The 19,327-nt window shown below is 46.9% G+C and overlaps 1 protein-coding gene across 1 annotated transcript in view; it reads left to right on the top strand.

The window, feature by feature from the left end:
- Positions 1-11,414, top strand: part of LOC149361952 (fatty-acid amide hydrolase 2-B-like) — a 52,646-nt gene extending 41,232 nt beyond the window's left edge. Inside the window, exons 6-8 of the mRNA XM_089569629.1 lie at positions 1,948-2,043; positions 6,676-6,869; positions 9,967-11,414. Coding sequence (XP_089425755.1) covers positions 1,948-2,043; positions 6,676-6,869; positions 9,967-10,390 — 714 coding nt within the window. The 3' untranslated portion in view covers positions 10,391-11,414. The remainder of the gene's footprint in view (positions 1-1,947; positions 2,044-6,675; positions 6,870-9,966) is intronic.
- Positions 11,415-19,327: the final 7,913 nt, after the last annotated feature.

The raw sequence follows: 19,327 nt of genomic DNA, 5'->3' as shown, positions 1-19,327 counted from the left end.
TCGATCTGGAGCGCCGAGATTTCTTGCTCTTGGACTTTCGCCGGCGAGACCTCTGCTTAGTAGGGACTGTGTCCTCCTGAGAAAAGCCTGAACTCGGCGACACAGGGCGCTTGGAAGCCATGCTTGGACTTTGCACATACACGATACACTTGCCGTAACGAAGTGAAATGGTAGGCTTTCAATCAAATGGCTCCACGGCACATTCTGCAGTGGCATAGGAATCCCAACAGCTGAGGGACTCGACCATGCCGGCTCACCACCACACTTTACTTTCTCCGGCTCACGCAAAACGAAGGCCCGCGCAGTAAGAGTGTCGTCATTGACGCCATGTATTTCCGGTGCTTACTCCTCTAGGCGTTCACGATCGACATCTGCAGACAGCTGACCCGTCTAGTATGTGAGAAAGTCACTGCGTCATTTCCTTTCCTCAAAAACCCATTTTCAACTTACGTTTTCAGTTTTCACTGAAGACCGCAAACTATCAAAAGATGTGGCTCGTCGTTAAAAGTGAGGCCATCAGCAAGAGTCAACGCAGCGTCTGTATTCAAAGTGCGCATCTCCTCTATGTCTGAAACTGCCAGTTGCTCCACTGCAATGGAAAAAATCTTTCCGCGAGCTCGAAGGGCGTCAGGAATGTAAAAATCTTCAAGACTTTCTGGGAGCCAAAGAACCTTGAGCTTGACAGCGTTTGCTTCTGGGTGCATCACCAGACAAGGACGACTTTTCACCTGTAACTCTACGGCGCTCACGGGCTTAGCTTTCGCTATCGCTGTCTTATAACCCTGTCACACGGCTACTTTTGCTCCACATTGAGTCAATGCTCATTGAATTCAATTGTGTGGTGGTGGTGTGCTACTTGTATTAAAACAGCCTTTATGTTAGGCGTTCAATAGGTGCTGTGCCAAGGTGACGAGGGTGCGTTGCAGTTTCAGATCCAGAGAGGCGAGCCAGATGTGCCACGGCGGGGGGGGGGGGGATAAGCGGGGGACTGAAAGGCTGAGTGGCACTGTGTAAGGCAGTGTTCTGTGCCTGCATGTGTCTGTGGACAGTTTGGGCACTGAGTTGTGGAAGTGTACCGGTACAGATAAAATTTGACTGGTGTATGTAGGAGATTAAACTGTAATCGGAGACGAATGCGAGCATCACAGATCGATAAGGATGTGTGTAGCGGTGGCAAATCAGCTAAGTCCACTTTTGCTGCGTGCAGTATTCGTCTACAGTGTATTTGTAAGCCCTCACCACCTGCTCCATCGGCGGGCTCGTCCATGGGATCTCCGGTGCTCAGTGCCTAGTATCGTAGTCAAGCTATTCAGCCAGCTCACTGCCGGGAATGCCCATGTGACCAGGGTACCATCAAAGGGTCACAGGTCGTGGGCTCAATGCTATGAGGGCGGCATCAAAGGCCAATCGGCTAGGGAAGGGGAGAGCTGTTTGTGGAAGGCAGGCAGAGCTGCCTGCGACTCTGTATAGAGAACAAATGTGGGGGCGGTGGGTAGGGTGGCAAAAAGGGCTATGCGCTAAAAGCTGACTGGCATTGAAAGACACACATTGTTCCTGCATTCCACACCGTAGTCGTCGGCGTAACCGCTTGTCCAAGTAGCAGAGAGAAACGCCACCTTCCAGGTGGCTCCAACAGGAAGATTCCGGAGGGCGCCTGGCAGGGTTAAACGCCACCGTCCAGCGCTGACAGGTGGCGTGTGATGAGCTACACTAAAATCTCGCATTACGAGGATACTAATACTCTGTCAATATTTTTTTTTGCAGCCTGACGGTCACTTTGAACAGAGACCTCAATCGTTACCATTAAAAGAACCTTAGATTGCTCCTTAAAACGTAAAACTACCATGACCCGCGTTTCGGTGGCTGTAGTATTTTTTGTCACGTGGACTATCACATGCTGCTAAGATAGCCCAGCTCTTCTTAACCCAAGCTTGCATCTATTTCTAGGTCGACCTGAGGAAGTTAAGGATCTTCTACATGGACGACGAAGGCTGCATACTTTTCAGCCGGATACACCCAGCCATGAAGGAAGCTGTGCGTAAGGTGAGTGCTCCACTGAACACATTTCTCTACTTTCAATACAATACAATATAATACAATACAATACAATACAATACAATACAATACAATACAATACAATACAATACAATACAATACAATTTATTCGCCACTTTTTCATACACATAAGTCTGGTGATTAGTCTAAGCACATAGCGCTTGTTGGCTGACCTGGCATTTGGTGGATACATCGTCAGTAACTTTCTTATGCAAAGCAGTGACCAGATACCAGGATTCCATCCTGCTGGTCACGAAAATAGAAAAATGAGAACAGAAGGTAAAATGCAAGTAATACATAATAAGCACATCTAAGAAGGCAAGACGCATGAGGTATAGAAATAAGACCTATTCACACCTGCAAATCTATAAAAATGTCAATCTTGCATTGTTGCTAAGTACCACTTCCTAATGCTTTTCACCATTGTTTCCTAATGCTTTTCACAATAGTACCAGGACAGGAATCAATTTCAGTACTGTGAGCATTTTCGAGGTAGAACTTATATGGAGGTTAGAATTATAATTACATACTGTTGTTTGTTCGGCATTCGCGTAAAACAATTATTCACCTCGCTATTCATCATCTGCATTTACTCATTATAGGCACATTATATTCACCCCCTTTACCCATCCATTCGCGTTATACCGAAATATTAGCATCTCACGTTGTTTACCTTCCATTTATTATATAATATTTTCTCGTGTTGATGAAGAGGAAGGCAGCGAAAATGTCTTCTGAACAAAAATATTTGTTTCGGCTGACTTGTGCCCGCAAAGAAGTGAATGAGGCGGCGGTGGCGCCGTAGCTAATAGCGAGCTCGGTGGCCGCCGAACCGAGTGCCCGCCGCTCTCTGCCGTGCTGAATTTAAAGCTCATAGCTAACTTTGCAGCTAAAGCGTGCAAGGCTACTAGAACATTCTGGAACTAGGGCTTTAGAAGGGCATCATGAAATTATTGCCCTACGCAGCGTTGTTGGGATGCAGTCTTTTCGTCAGGGACGACTTCATAGTACAGTTCACCTAGCCGACGACGAACCTTGTACGCGCCGAAATAGCAGCGCAAAAACTTTTCACTAAATCCGTGTTGGCGAATGGATGCCCAAACCCAGACTCGGTCTCCTGGCTTGTATTCCGCGTTGCGTCTTCATAGGTTGTAGGGTCTCTCGTTGGTCCGCTGCTGGTCTTCGATCCGTAATCTGGCAAGTCTTCGGGCTTCTGAGCACTGAATGTAGGCGGTGACGTCGAAGTTATCTTCTGCGGTAACGTTGGGCAGCATGGCGTCAAGCGTTGCCTTTTCCTCCGTGCCATGCACGTGCCTAAAAGGTGTCATCTGGATGGTCTCCTTTACGGCGGAGTTTAAGGCGAACAGGGTGTATGGCAGGGTGACGTAAAACGGCGAGTTCAGCGAGTTGGTACATACTTGACGAAAACAGCGCAGCAACCCGGACAAGAGAGAAGAAGACGCCTGTCCCGTTTCCTCTCTTGTCCCTGTTGCAACGCTGCTTTCGTCAAGAAGGGTGATGTCCCAGGTCTTGTGTTCGGCATCGACATACATGGCGAGCATATCAGCGATGCTTTTGCTCAGGTGCGCGGTAAGTCCAATGGTCTACGGATCGTATGCAGTTGCTCTCCAGTGGCTTGTTTGGCTATAACGCATGATGGCTTGTGGCAGTTCCGCCGTGAATGCTGTTATTCTGTCCGTGACCAGCACATCGGGGGCGACGTGTCGCAGAAGAATGCACTGCACGAAAAATTTAGCGACTTCAGCTGCTGTTGTGTTCGGCTGCTGTTTGCCTCGACGTAGCGGGTCAGGTAGTCGGCTGCTCTGATGATCCAATTATATCCAGACGTTGACTTCGGGAAAGGGTCAAGCAAGTCCATACCTTTCTGCTGAAAGGGCCTTGATGGGGGTTCAACAGGGTTTCGAAATCCTGCATGTTTGGTGGGAGGGGTCAATCGTGCTGTCAATCTCGGCAGGTTTTCGCACAATTTGCGACATCGGCCAACAGTCGGGGCCAGTAATACATGTTTTGAATGCTGCGGAGGGTGTGAGAAAACCCAAGACGTGCAGCTGTCGGCTCGTCGTATGAGGCCTGAAGAACTTCTCCGCGCAGACTTACAGGTACAACAAGGAGGCAGGCTGTTCTGTTCGCAGCGAAAATCTTCACGAGTACATCATTTTGTACAGAGATCGAAGAAAGTCTTTGACTGAACGAGGCGGGGTTGGCGAAATCTAGCCTTCCAAGAAGTCAATTAGGCGTTTCACGTCGAGATCCGGGCGCTGCTGCCGTGCAGAAGAGCTGCAGCTGATGGGTCCCGGGAAGGCGTCCACATCGTCGTCCGGCGGCGATGCATCTACAGGGACTCGTGACGGGCAGTCGGCGCCAGAGCTCTTGCATCCGGACTCGAAAACGATGGTGGCGGCAAACTCCTGGAAGTGCAGGCTACATCGAGCGAGGCAGAAGGAGGATCCTTCAGACTTGCTGAAATATACCGATAACAGCTGTAGCACGGCAGTACTTTTCAAGAAGTAAATTGATTAAATCCCAATGCGGAAGGCTGTCTGGCAGAGCGACGCGATCTCTGTTTGTAAGGTCTTGTATTACAATCGCATCTTTACAACATATGCCCAAGAAATTGGGACGTGAAAAGTTTGGGATAAAATTAAACGGAACACATCAGCAATGTGCGATTTTCGGATGACATTGTCTTGTTACGTAACTCGAAGTATGGACTCCAGGTCATTATTTTGAAGCCTAAACATCACAAACCAGAGCGGTGAGTCGAAAAGAATAATACTAATCAAACTTAAGTAATGCTACACTCTCGTAAAGCAATAACATTTTGCGACAGGCAGCGTAGCTTTGGGAGTGTTGAGGGAATACAAATAATTAGAGCAATGAACGAAGATTTGGACTACGCGAGTGACATAGGAGAACAAGGACGAAGTGAATAGTATTTGGTATGGACTCTAAAGTCACGACAAATAGCTGGGCTTTAAGGAATGCATATATTAGTTGTACCATACCAGCACTCAGTTATTGCTCACAAACAAAATTTAATGAAATGACGTGATATTTAGAACGGAGCAGGCAGAAGTGCACAAAAGTATTAGAGACTGAATGTTAAGACTCAAAAATGACGCCAAAAGAAGAGATGTTGCAGCTCATGCGGACAGGAATAAAAGGGCAGAGCCTTTTATGCAGAAACACGTAACAGATGATTTCTTATGGTAAAGGAGTGGATTCAAATAGACGGCATGCATAGCAGGGAGCATCACATGGTCAGGTGGGCGGATGAGATTAGGAAGTTTGCGGGTATAAGGGAGCCATAGCTGACATCGGTTAAGGTTAAGTCAAGGTCAATGGGAAAATCTTATTTTCTGCTGTGGACAGAGTTAGTCTTATGAGGACTACGAGTTTGCTGCAGCAAAAAATCTAATATGTTATTGACAAATGTTCCATCGATACGGTGAAGGCTAGCCTGTGTAACCTTTTCAGAGATGTGCTTACCTGATCTAAAAATCAGGTGAGCATTTATGGAATCCAGAGCATTTTTTCATCTGTAATGTTTCACTCCTCGGGTCTTTTGTAAATAAGAATTTAAGTTTGTCGGTCCACTGATTATTCAAAACTACAATATATTTCTCTCAAACGCGGCTGTGGTAAGCCCCAGCCGTGTGAACATAATCATCATTATCCTAAACATTTCCTCAGCATCATTGATTTTACACTTAAAGGTGCGCCTGCCGTAAAGATAGCCAACGTTGTTGTGCGATGACGCACTGGCAGAGTACTCCTGTGATTACAATGCGATCATGCCAGCGCAGAGATCGCAAGGCATGTAGCGCGGTAACGGCGGTTGGGCTTGGCCTGCGAGGGTGTCAGTACATGAAACAACTGTAGTTTAAAACGATTCTGCACAGGTGCGAAAGACAGAGCGGGAATGAAAGCCTATGCATAGTCTGTTAGACTGTTAGCTAGAGCAGCGGTCATGGGTGCATCGCTCACCTTTCATTACTGCTTTTCCTGGCAGAGTGGCGTTGACCCGTCTCCATGATCAGCTGTGACGGTGAGGCCACAGTGTCTGCGATCGCTCGGCCACCCTGTGCACATTGTCTACACCTCCCGCTTACTTCGTCATCATAAGGTGGCGGGCGTGATAGCAACAAGATGCCATGAAACGCGTTGAAACTACTGCCATGAAAGCGTCTTTGAATGAGAGATTGGCATAGAATCTTGTGCATCCGCGGACTCGAAGCTACCGCAGTTATCATAAGCCGCTAGCGGTGATATGGCTAATAAGTCGCGTTTCCTGAGGGCCACGGATGGATCTCAGGATAGCATAGCACAAGATGTGCCGTGTATCCGACGTGGATCAAAGCGCTATTCGCTGCCCATTAATACTTTGCAGATATACATGCTGATGCCGCAAACCGCAAAGCACTCGTTCCTATTCCGTCGAAACAGGAACAATCATGTATGATCATGCTGAGCAGCAGCACTGAAATCAAATGAAGCGAATGCATAACCTTAGTGTGGATTCAGCTATCGCTTACGGTCCGCAGTGCCGCGGCTGCCATCGCCAACAATTTTCCCCTCGCGCACTCCCTCCCCCTCCAGGTATGCTCATATCTCGGAAAAGAATTCGGCAGCCCCGTAGAACGCATCCGGCTCGAGGAGGCTGCAGCGTCCAGCAAAATGCGGGGTGCTCTCTTCGCAGCGAGCAAGTGTGAGCCCGTCACGCGCTTCTTCACCGATGATCAAGGCCGTCCTATCAACCCTTGGCTTGAGCTCATCAAGATTTTGTGCGGAAAGTAAGTGCCATTGTGTACAGCCCATTTCAAATCCCTTTTCTGAACTCCTATGTGTAAGCGTGCGAGGAAGGGGTGCTGAAAATATTGATAGCCCGAGCAGATCTAAAGAAGCGGATCACGACGAAATGTTGCTAACATTGCTGACTCTAGTCATTTTTTCTTTGGAAATTAGAAGTCATAGCCATGTCGGTTAAGCGCCCGTGGTTGATATTTATCATGCGCAGTATGCTACGACCAATTTCGACGTGACAAGTGCAGCTGAATCCTGACGAACAATGCTGTGGTACTTAATCTAAATGAAAAAATTAATGCGTTCGCAAGGTATGCATTGGGCGGGGTGCATAGTTTAAGATGGCATCCCAATTATAGTGCAGTCAATTTGTTTTTGAAAACCGCATCCACTCGATGTTTTCAAAATGCTCGGAGTTGAACAGCAACGTCGTCTTCAGCTGCTAGCCATAAGTTCAATGAGCACTTTCGTCTGAGCGAGTTGGTTCATAACAGCAACTCCTGTCCTCACGTCTATTGCGTTTTCTTCTTCAGTCCCTTTGCGCAAGTTTATTCCTTTAGTAGCAAAACGTGCTTTTTATGTTAGTTTGGAAATAACGAAGACGCTCCGCCGCTGCGAGAATGTTAATGTAGCTTTCCTTGTAGCTGCAGTGCCTATTTCACTGAGAGACGCGTGCAGGAGATAGCTACTACTGAAGTGATCAACTACGGCTGCTGGATGTCTCTATCATAATTACGAGAACAAAAAGCTAAGATCGTCCGTCCTGGCTCGTAGATGGCGTGATGTCGTGCGTGCGGTCTAAACATGTCATGTGGGCGAAGTCAGGCAACCAAGGCCTGCAACAAACATTCATACGCAGCCTCTTAGTAGCTACGACTTTCTATCCGGCGCCTTGCGACGTACCTGGATTAAACAGGCTCCGGTTTGCTGAGGTAGGTGTAACCTAAAGAACACCATGTGGTCCAAATTAACCTGAAGATCTCCATTCATTGCCAGTGCAGCATTGGGATGTGCAAAACTGTATTAATGAGCCAGCGTTAAAGGTGCTCTTCTTCCCAAAATTCGGTGTCGGCGATGTCGCCGTCAAAGTTGTGAGCGAAAACACATGAGCATCACTTCAGCAGGTGGTACGCAGAAAGCAATCTAGGAGGCGGGTGGGCCACGCAGCTCACGCGACTTTGCGGCGTCAAAACAATCTCCCCACCGGATAGTGAGCAAATGGTCCACCGTCGCAGGTGGCAGTTAATGATTGGTCACTCGGGAAAAGCACCGTGGGTCGCACGTGGGCCGCCGCTCGGTAGCAACTGCTTGTACAGGGCACTGGCGGATCGCTTCACCGCTGTATCACTGCGCCAAGAGGGAAGAACATGCGGACTCCCAGGGATATATGAATGCAAAGTATAGATGGTTTGGTTTGGTTAGTGTGGTTTAACGTCCCAAAGCAACGCAGGCTATGAGGGACGCCGTAGTGAAGGGCTCCGTAAATTTCGACCATTTTGGGTTCTTTAACGTGCACTGGACCTTCTGCATATATAAGGGAGTTAACCTCGGCGCCCAAGGAGAAGCAGCTTTTTCACTATATCTCAGCAATATCAGTTTTCATCAAGCTACTTTGGCGTGCGAGTTTATCCCATCGGCAGCTCATGCATTCTCATGTCCCTACCTCCACCACAAAATTGTACTGATATGCTGCACTAATTCATTTTTATGGTCGCTTGCTTTCCAAGACATCAAACGGCTGGAATCATTTTGTTGCTTCGAGAACAGGCTCTGGTAACAGAGTTGACATTCCTTCATTTTAGTTTAGGAACCTGAAATCGCTAGGACTGTATAACAGCTCGATTCGGTATATTTTTCGTTGTTCAGCTACTCTACTAGCCACTTCCTTGTATTGTAACTCGCTACGGAGGGCACATGTATATATATACAAACTAGACGAAACGATAATTTTCTGCAGATTAACTTCAATAGCGAATGTAATTAACAACAGATCACGCAGTCATGTTCTCTATTCAATTATTCAATTATTTTTTGAAAGCCACTCGTTCTCCTCTGCAAATGCAAAGAGAAGGCAAGCGTAGTATGGCGCCGCAGGAAGTTAGGCGTGCGGATGAGAATAAAAATTTTCGGCGGATAGGGTGACCGCAACTGGCACAGCTCAAGGTTAACTGGTGAGATATGAAAGAGGCCTTTGCTCTGTAATTAGCGTAGCCGGGCTGATGATGATGACCATATGTAGTCTTGTATCTAAAATTTGTAGCGCTATTTTGCTGTTAACTTTGTTGACTGTTCTGCACGTACTTTAAAAAAAATGTTTAGCGGCGCGCCCCAGAAGTATTACTGTGAGTATAAAGGGGCACTTTTCCCATCGGAAGAACAACAAATGTAATGCTACTAAAGAGGAGCATCGCGGCTTAGTGATTCATGAATGGTAGTTCTCCACTGCTTTGAAGCACTGAGGATAATTCTAAAAAAATTAGGAAATTTTGCCTCAGTGATAACAATTGCGAAATTCAAAAGAAAGCGCGCTGTTACGGGTCAGATTGTTCGAGATGAGTAGCAGCCTTTTGTCTGCAAAAACACATTTCATGTGGTAAAAACATTTACCACCTAATACCATCTACAGGGCTTGTGTGATAACATACCTAGAATTTATCAACCCAATGAATTAGTACGAAGGGGTGTTCAAAAATTAGCCAAACGTCAGAAGAAAGTGATCTCGTGATGGAAGCTACGAGAAATTTTTCTAGTGTGTCATGTTCCGGACAGACACCTTATAAATTAGGTAAACTTGCTTTAACTTAAAAAAAGATATCTAAACTTGTGAAATAGAACTCTGCTCCGGAAACAGTGAGCAAGGTTACTCAAACCTCGTCTTCTAGATGGTAACTTTAACGCGCGTACTGTAAGGTGAATGATAGGCTCTCTGAGAGCCATTTCAGACGGTGAACAAGTAGGCACGGTAGAGTACTGGTCTCGGCTAGTTGGTCACCGCCTTGTGAGGAAACGCTTAAATAAAACGAGAGAAAAGTGGATTTCTTTGCTACATATCGGGGCTTTCTAAACAAAACTGTTTCCATTTTCTAGGTCTATGCACACCTTTCCTGCGGTCCTGGTCACGCTACTGGAGCGCAACTCCGTGTACAAGCCCGACAGTGATTCAGAGCGCTACTACCTGGCCATGGCGCGGGATTTCAAAGAGCGCCTCTTGTCCACTCTAAGGGATGATGCAGTGCTAATCTGCCCGCCTGCTTTTGGACCAGCGCCATTTCACAACGAACATGTCTTGAGGCTAGGCCAAAGCTCACTCACGTCTCTCGCCAACATTGCTGGCTGTCCCAGCACGGCCATTCCCATAGGCATGACATCCGATGGAAGACCCCTGGGAGTGCAAGTCATGGCCGCTCCTTACATGGACAGGCTCTGTCTCGCAGTGGCTGCAGAACTGGAAAAGGGCTTCGGAGGTTGGCAGGGGCCCTTTGATGCCGTCGGTCTGAGCAAGGTCTTGTAGCGAAATGAACAACCGCTGCTGCACACTACCGGGAAATGTGCTACGAAAGATGACCGAATTTAGCAGGAAGGGCTGGTGGCATAAATTGATGACCGAATTTAGCAGGAAGGCCTGGTGGCATAAATTGTGAAAGTTCTGAGTAGAGCTTCATCATTTAAGAGGTGTGGAGACACTGGAGTACTGGGCAGGCGAAAAGTCGCGAAAGACATCACTATATCCTCAATACTTTGTGCTGCGTGATCATGTTTTCTTATGCTCAACTTTGTACCTTTAAACTGCACCGGCGGTAAAGAAAAAAACATTCCTTAGTAAAGCCCTGTAAGCGTCCCAAATCTGCTGTATATGTTAGATTTGCTCAAAGCATAGTGACTGGCTAGTTGGTTCCCCATACTGGAAAATTGCAGCGCCGCAGTAACAAGGACGAGACGAGAAGGACGCAAACACAAGCGTTGACTAACAACTGTGTTTCATTGCTCTGAGCCAGCCTATATAAGAACTAGGTACAAAACAACAAAACAGAACCAACACATCACCTGACGCATTCGTGGCACGATTATCAAAATTTTCTCCCGTTCCTCCAATCTTTCGTCCTATCATTGGCGTTCAGAAATAACATTTCTTTTTCACTAAGGCGCACAGAGGGGTCGCTAACACATTTATCTGCGCATTTTGATATCGCCAGTGCCTCTGCTATCAACCTTGTGGTGGTGTCCCGACACTTACGAAGAATAACTGTTCTTTCAAGGGCAGGGGTGCAGCCCTCGAACTGGCTACAGTGTAAGGCGAGTTCCCCTGAGTCTGGGTCCCTTAAATTCCTTTTGTGCTCTTGTAGGCTTGTGTTCAGGCTTCTCTCTGTTTGACCTATATAGATGTTCCGCAAAATTGCGTTGCCACAGACGGTGCACCTGGCCACCTGGAGCGCTGCTGTCTTTGGAGTGCCCTCACATTATCGCTAGCAATGGTGGCGGCATCTTAGGATGTTTTTGCAATTACATGGGCCTGATACAAGGGTGTTTCAATAAAGACTGAGACGGCATCTAATGCTCTGCTGTGTGCGCTCATTGCGATATCTGTTGGCGTTTTTGGTAAATGTTGTGACTCCTCTAATTGCTGCTAGAATCCACATCACCGAGAGCAATAGTCAAACATGAGATAGTGTTTCATCCTGTTTGTGCGACCCATGGTGACCTTGCGTGAACTCTATGCAATCAAGTCTTGTGTGCGCTTAACAAAGTGGCCACAGAAACATTGCCATGTAACTCGTGGACTTGGTGGTGACGCCGAGTCTCGTGTAGCATATTTCTGGAGGTTTAGGGACTTCAAAAAGAACAGGAGTGGTCCTGAATTGCAGGAAGGGGAAGGTGCAGCTTTTGCAGCCCTTTCTGAGGAAACCATCAGTAAAAGCCAACGACGATCAAAACCTATGGACGAGTCACTAGCAGGAAACTTTTGCAATACCTAGGGATTTTAGTAGGAAGCATGCACAAAACATAACCCCAGATGAAGTGTAAAAGCACTCAGTGGGTTGAAAAAGGACAGACTCTAAAAATTGAGGCTAACGCACAAAGATTGCCACACAAGCCAATGATCATCTAATTTTTCAACAATAAAGAAATGGGCTACACCAATGCACTTCCTACAGACCACAGAGTAAACGAGGAGTACTGCAGAAGTGTTTTGTAGACATCAACGAGGAAACACGACGGTGAAGCACACATACATACAAAATCTGTAGAAACAACAGCAGTATGGCCGTAACGCCTACGATTAAGTGGATATTCTCACTTCCACAAATAGTGTTATAATCTCCCAGCAGCATAATTCTGCGAGTCTACCGCCGTACTTTAGCTACTCACAGGAAGAAAATATCCTTTATATCTATCAGCTTTATAGACGGATACATAAACATGACTCCGCGCTAGTCACCAAAACTGGGTATGGCGCAGCATATGAGTCGCGCCTCGCCATCGATGCTTTCCAGCAGGCGCGACTCGTGCACTGTTTTGCTCAGAAGTAGCATGCACATTCCAGAGAAGCGTCTCGAGTGGTTGACGATAATATTATAATGATACACAAACTGCCCAATAGCGGACTGTCACCTCCTGAAAGGACAGCTTATTTTCCTTAACGGCAACTACATTAACAATAAATTCATTAACGACGTGATTTAGCTCCAGCCGCTGCTTTCGCAAACCCCTTACGTTAAGAGGAGTGACTTCAAATGCTGCAAACACAGCTGTCTTTGGTTCTAGCCTTATTCAACTGAAACCAGCGCAGCGGAAGGGTTCGCCTGACAAATGACGTCCTTTGGAAAATCATCATAATCTTTTTTAACCCCCAATTCCTATCAATTCTGAACCGGGTACCTTTCCCGGACATATCTGTTGACACCCGGAATCTCACTTGCTTAGCGGCTCAAGAGAACGCTGCTTTCTGCGGAGACGTCCTAGGTAGCCCAAGTCTTTTTCTCACCATGTCTGATCAGAACGTCGTGTATTCCTGACGTCAGTCGACTGCGCATTGAAGACTTAGCGGTCAATTCCACAAGAGGCACGCCAGTGTGCTTCAGCGACGCAACAAGGAGGCAACAGCCTAGGCGCGCATCCACAGACTCTTTGGTAGCAGAGTGTCGCCGGAGAGAATCTTTTGCAACAGAAGGCTTCCACTAAATAAGCTCAGGCCGCAGTGTGCCGTGATCAGTAATGCCAGGGTCGGGAGGCTTAGTCTATGTGTGAGAACGTGACGGCTCAGTTTCTTAACAGCTTTACCACTTCTTTAAAACAGTCTTCGCGATTTCAATCAGATAATAATTTGAACTATTATTGAGCGTTTCCTGCTTAGTATTATCTCAGTTCGCACTCCATGTTTAAAATTTCTTGTTCGCATTTTATTCAAAGTGCCGAATTCTCCTGCACCGAAGGCGCAGTGGAAACCTGCCCGGTATCGCAGCCAGAGGCCCAATAGCAACTGCAGTCAGACTATAGGGAACGCTAATAGTAGAAGTATCGTGCATCTGCCTCAGCGAAGCATTAGGAAAAGCTGTTTTCATCTTTTCCACATCTGCTGAGTGCCCCTGTTCACGCTTCACTGACTGGATGGGCGCGTATGGTTCCACATGTTGCGGGTTCGCGCGGTGCTAGATGTGGCGGGTAAGTCAGAGAAGCTTAAACTTGAAGCTCGCAGTGCTCGGGTCATATCCCACACATTTCAGCCTTTTTGACTATAGCTCGGCTAAGCCTAGGAGTAACAGCAGCTTGGTTTGGGCTAGTTGGTAACAGTTCTTCGAAAACAGCGCAAAAAGCACACGGACGACACAGAAGTGGACAGGACAGGAGCAAACTTGCAACTTTATTTTTGAAATGCCACCACGTCTAATATATAGGAGCTGATCACCACCATCATGCGATGAGCATGCGCAAAGAAGAGCACAATCAAGATAACAGCGTTTGGAAAATAAGCAAAAATTACAATAAAATAAGAAAAGAAAAACACGGTCCCGGGGGAGCACCGAAAGAAAAGTGACATCGCGTACTAAAACTTACTGCAAAAAGCGGTTTTCAAGCTTGTCAAGGTTAAGAGCCAAACAAATAACGCGGCAAAAAAGGGGAGAAAAAAATAGATCGAATAAAAGATGAAGGGAGTGTACAATGCTCCACACTAAGACAAACACGTGGTGAAGAAAGACTATGACAATGGGGAAATTACATTTATGGGCATGGCAATGGAAGTAAAAGATAGCAGAAAATTAGGCCGATATACTATGTACACTAAAATGAAGAAAATTTAAAAACTGGTTTGGTTTATGGGGTTTACCGTCCCAAAGCGACTAAGGCTATGAAAGACGACGTAGTGGAGGGCTCCGGAAATTTCGACCACGTGGGGTTCTTTAACGTGCACTGACATCGCACAGTACACGGGCCTCTAAAATTTCGTCTCCAAAGAAATTCAACCGTCGCGGACGGGATCGAATCCGCGTCTTTCGGGTCAGCAGCCGAGCACCATAACCACTGAGCCACCGCGGCGGCAAAAATTTAAGAACTAGTAAGCTGTAAAGTATATGTATATGACGAATACAGAAAAGGATAAAACGAGAAGTATAAAAAACCAGTGTAGAGGGCTCCACGCTAAAACAACGAGGGGGGAGGGGGATGGGATATGCAAATATGAGAAATAGAATATTGAAATAACAATTGAAGTAAAAGCCAATAAAACGCCAAGCAATTAAAAGCAAGAAAACGCAAAGGAAAAGCGGGACCATTCCAGTTCACAATAACAAGAAAGGGTGCTTACGGAAAGCAGTCTTAAGGCATGGCTCACACCTACAGATAGCCGTCAAGGAATTGAACTTCACTGTCAAGCAATTGAATAGAAGGTGCGCTGACGCACTTTTTCCCAGCTTTTCTTATAAAATACGCCTCCATGACTTCACGTTCTGTTTTTCCTTTAGCTGATCTTAAGAATTCTATTTTATCTATTTTTGGATAGCATCCGTTCTCCTGCTCTGTTTTACATGCTTTGCAATGGTCGGCTAGGTTGCTTCCTGATTTGTTGCGTACGCATAATCAGTGTTCTCTCGCCTTCTCATTGAAGCATCTTCCTGTCTGCCCAATGTAATGCCGCCCGCAACTGATAGGAATTCTGTACACAACGTTCGCCTTACATTCCGTACACTTCGTTTGACGTTTCGTCGTGCAGCCATCTCGTTTTACCATTTTCTTGGTGCAGACCTTGGAAAGCTTACAAGGGGCAGAGAAAACTACTTGTACATTATAATGCGCTGCCAGAATCTTTAAATAATATGAAAACCTATGATAATATGGTATTACCTGGACAGGAGTCTTGCTTTTGATCTCTTCACTCCCCTGCTCACTACAGGAAACCTTGAAGGCTTTCAGCTTTTGCAAAAAGGCTTTCACACACTGCCAGTATAAGGTCTACGTCGAATCCAGCCTCTTGCAGGCGCCTGTATTGCTTATGGATGCTGGCGGCCATGCGGTGCGTGCAGGATTTTGTAGCTACTCCGTGGAGACAGGAAGACACGATACCCCGCTTAACAACTTGTGCGCGCTGTCAAAGCGTAACAGACGTTTTTTGGTTCGTGGATGGTACATCCAGCAGATATTAAAGTTGGTGAAATCTAATTAAATATCTAAGAACTGAATACGGCCACCTGTAGGTGATTCCCAAGTGAATGTCCGTTTAGGGTCATAGTGTCCGAGAATGGCACCTGGCAAAAGCTTGTTAGCTCCTACTTTCAACGGCACCTTAACATCTTGAAGACTGAGGATCCGTTCCTCATCCGAAGCTCTAAAGAATTGGTTGTCAACCTCGAGCACGGTCCTTTTTGCGACGTGAATGGTTTTTCAGTAGATATGGAAGGCCGTTATTATTCAGTGACTCATGGAGAGTGGCTCTCAGTGCTCCGAGAAACAATATTTGAAAGCGGGGAAATAGCCTTCCAGAACGGCGCAGTAACCAGCAGCAATTCTTTCCTGTCTTTGCTGGAATTCTACCTTGCGTCCACAGCTATATTTTAAGAAAGACATTTCTATATCCAAAAAAAGAGGCGTTTGTATCGGTTCTTCTGTTTCGCCTCTGTTACGTGACCTATTTTTATCCGTGATTGACAAACGCATTCAAGCCAATCTTTCTGACCTTCCTGATTTAAAAGTGTTCAGATACGTTGATGATTTCCTTATTATTTTTAGCAAAGGTTATGGAAGAAAATGCCACGTTGTAAAAGAAGTGTTCAGTATTTTTTCGGAGCACGGTGCAGGGTTAAATTTCACTTGGGAATCAGCTACAGATGGCCGTATTCAGTTCCTAGATATTGAATTAGATTTCACAAACCTTAATATCTGCTGGATGTATCATCCACGAACGAAATAATGTCTGTTACGCGTTGACAGCGCGCACTCTAAAGTTGTTAAGCGGGGTATCGTGTCTTCCTGTCTCCACGGAGCAGCTACAAAATCCTGCACGCACCGCATGGCCGCCAGCATCCATGAGCAATCCAGGCGCCTGCAAGAGGCTGGGTTCTCCGTAGACTTTATACTGGCAGTGTGTGAAAGCCTTTTACAAAAGCTGAAAGCCTCCCAGGTTTCCTGTAGTGAGCAGGAGAGTGAAGAGATCAAAAGCAAGACTCCTGTCCAGGTAATACCATATTATCATAGGTTTTCACATAATTTCAAGAAGCTGGCAGCGCGTTATAATGTACAAGTAGTTTTCTCTGCCCCTTGTAAGCTTTCGAAGGTCTGCACCAAGAAAATGGTAAAACGAGATGGCTGCACGACGAAACGCCAAACTAAGTTTACGGAATGTAAGGCGAACGTTGTGTACAGAATTCCTATCAGTTGCGGGCGGCATTGCATTGGGCAGACAGGAAGATGCTTCAATGAGAAGGCGAGAGAACATAGATTATGCGTACGCAACAAATCAGGAAGCAACCTAGCCGACCATTGCAAAGCATGTAAAACAGAGAAAGAGAACGGATGCTATCCAAAAATAGATAAAACAGAATTCTTAACATCAGCTAAAGGAAAAACAGAGCGTGAAGTCATGGAGGCGTATTTTATAAGAAAAGCTGGGAAAAAGTGCGTCAGCGCACCTTCTATTCAATTGCGTGACAGTGAAGTTCAATTCCTTGACGGCTATCTGTAGGTGTGAACCATACGTTAAGACTGCTTTCCGTAAGCTCCCTTTCTTGTTGTTGTGAACTGGACTGGGGCGCTATGCCGGAAGGCCCGAGTTTGTCGCTCGCCCGAGTTTCATCCGAGTTTGCGATGACGGCAGTCAGTGAACGAAGATAGCGCGGAACGTGAGCAGGCAGCGGACAATAAAATGTAAAGATAAAGCCACGTAAAGGCGATACAAGCGCACCCTGCGCGGCTGTTTCACACTTCAAACACAATACACTGCGCAATACCAGGCCGCAGCGCTACCTGAAGTTATCAGCGCCATGTCAGCAATCGCGAAATCGTGACTTCTCTCCTATCTATCTCACAACTCACCGCTAGCTGTTTGACACGCCTTTTCGGGCGCGTCAAAGGCGTGTCTTCTCTTTCAGGCTCTATCTGTCTCTCCATTTCCGAAGACGAACAGTGCGCACTAGGTGCACTCTGTATCAACCCTTTCTCTTCTCTCGAATACGTTAAAAGGCAACAGATAATATTACGAACATTTTGTTCATTTCCAAATTTATTTTAAAATCTGAATCCAATGAAGCGTTGTTGAAAAGTATAGCTTTAGGAAATTAACAAAGATTTGACACTTTTTGCCGCTAGTGGCGATACTGAGACCATTGCTTGCAGCGTGGCTTTCATACGAACTAGAGAGGCAGCCCACCGTGCCGAAAACGAGAGCTCCTGCGCTGACACGCCGCCGGTAGCGCTGCCTTCGACTGGAAAGACTGGGAAACTACTACACGCTGAATCTGACTTATTTTTCGGCCATTGCGATAATATATTTTATTGTGTCTTATATCAAAATATAACAGTCATGCATCTTCTGGCTTGCATAATACACAACAGCAAAAACTGAACTGCATTGCACCCCCCCCCCCCCCCCCCGCGTCACTGCTGCTCTCTGCAGTGACCTCAGGTGGACTTCTCCGCTGCTACGGCCGCTGCCGCACCCCCCTATGGCCAACCATTGCTTTTAGTACGCTCTTGGCGAATCTCAGCGGTCGGAATTGGCCGTGCGAGCGGCTGTGATGCGCTGTGAGAAAAAAATTGCTGTTTGGCTGTATTCAATGATTCATTACGTATGCCTGTTGTGTGTGACGCCTCTTTAGTGCGCGGCGGATGCGAAGAGCGTGCTACCCAGCGACACAACTCATCCAATGTCGTCAGACGCTGACTAAAAGCTGTGAAGGTGGTGGCGTGCATATCTGCGTAGTATTTGTTTACATCGTGCACTTCAAGGTTTTGGGGACTGGTTTTGTCACTAACGTCGATCGCCGTTGTATACCGCAGTGACATCGCAATAATATCGTTCGGGCAGATGAGGGATGCTGTTTGTAATAATGGAATCGGACTTATAACAGAGAAAGGTGTTACGGTTGTGAAGTACGCAGTGCTTGCGTGCTGGAAATTACAAATTCTTTATTGCACTGGGTCTAGAACAGCGACCGTTTGTCGATCCCGGATGTGTTTGACACGCTGATGCTGAGCTTTATCACCGATGAAAGCACGGCCAAGCCAAACACCTGTGGTGCCATGTTGTTGGAGTAGGACGTGCTCCAAGCACCGTTTCGTCATCGTGGTCCGTGTTTGACGCCTTGCAAGCAGATGTGACGCGCCGTCAGCGTTGTGCTGTGTCTTACGTGGTTGCAACAGGCTATAGTGTTGTGCAATCTTGGTATGCGAGCGAAGATATCGGCGGCTGTCGCCACGTTGCGTGTCCTTCGCAGAGGTGCTTAGATTAATCAGCGACGACGTCCGTTTTGCCTGTTATATTTCTATGGTCAACATCGTCGATGTCTGTCAGCAATCAACACGGCCGCGTAGCATACCTGCAGCCGGCAGGGATGTTGGGAGTGGCCCACCCATAGCTTATACGCCTATAATTTATGTACGGCACGCCGGGGGCGTGAACAATGGTTTTGATTTACAGGTGAACTCGGAGCTAAACTCGTGAACGGTGAAGTGCCCCGAATTCATCTCGGGACTGTCATGGCGGCAGCAGCAGCAGCAGCAGCCTGGGTCATCGCTTCCTCTGACGGCAAATGTCAGTACGGCCGGCTGGACCCGTTTAGTGCCATGGCCGACGATGAATTCCAGTGACATTTTCGCCTCTCCAAAACATCGGTACGATGGTGGCGTAAAGAGTTAGGCGACGACCCACGCCTGCGGAGAGTGCGTACCGGGCCTCATTCGCTTTCGGTCGAAGAGCATGTCCTCTGCGCCCTCCGGTTGTTCGCGACCGGGAGCTTCCAGG

Source organism: Amblyomma mixtum, chromosome 2, assembly GCF_055824585.1.
Source record: "Amblyomma mixtum isolate Tamu chromosome 2, ASM5582458v1, whole genome shotgun sequence".
Taxonomy (NCBI): Eukaryota; Metazoa; Arthropoda; class Arachnida; order Ixodida; family Ixodidae; genus Amblyomma; species Amblyomma mixtum.
This window is presented reverse-complemented; position numbering and strand designations above follow the sequence as displayed.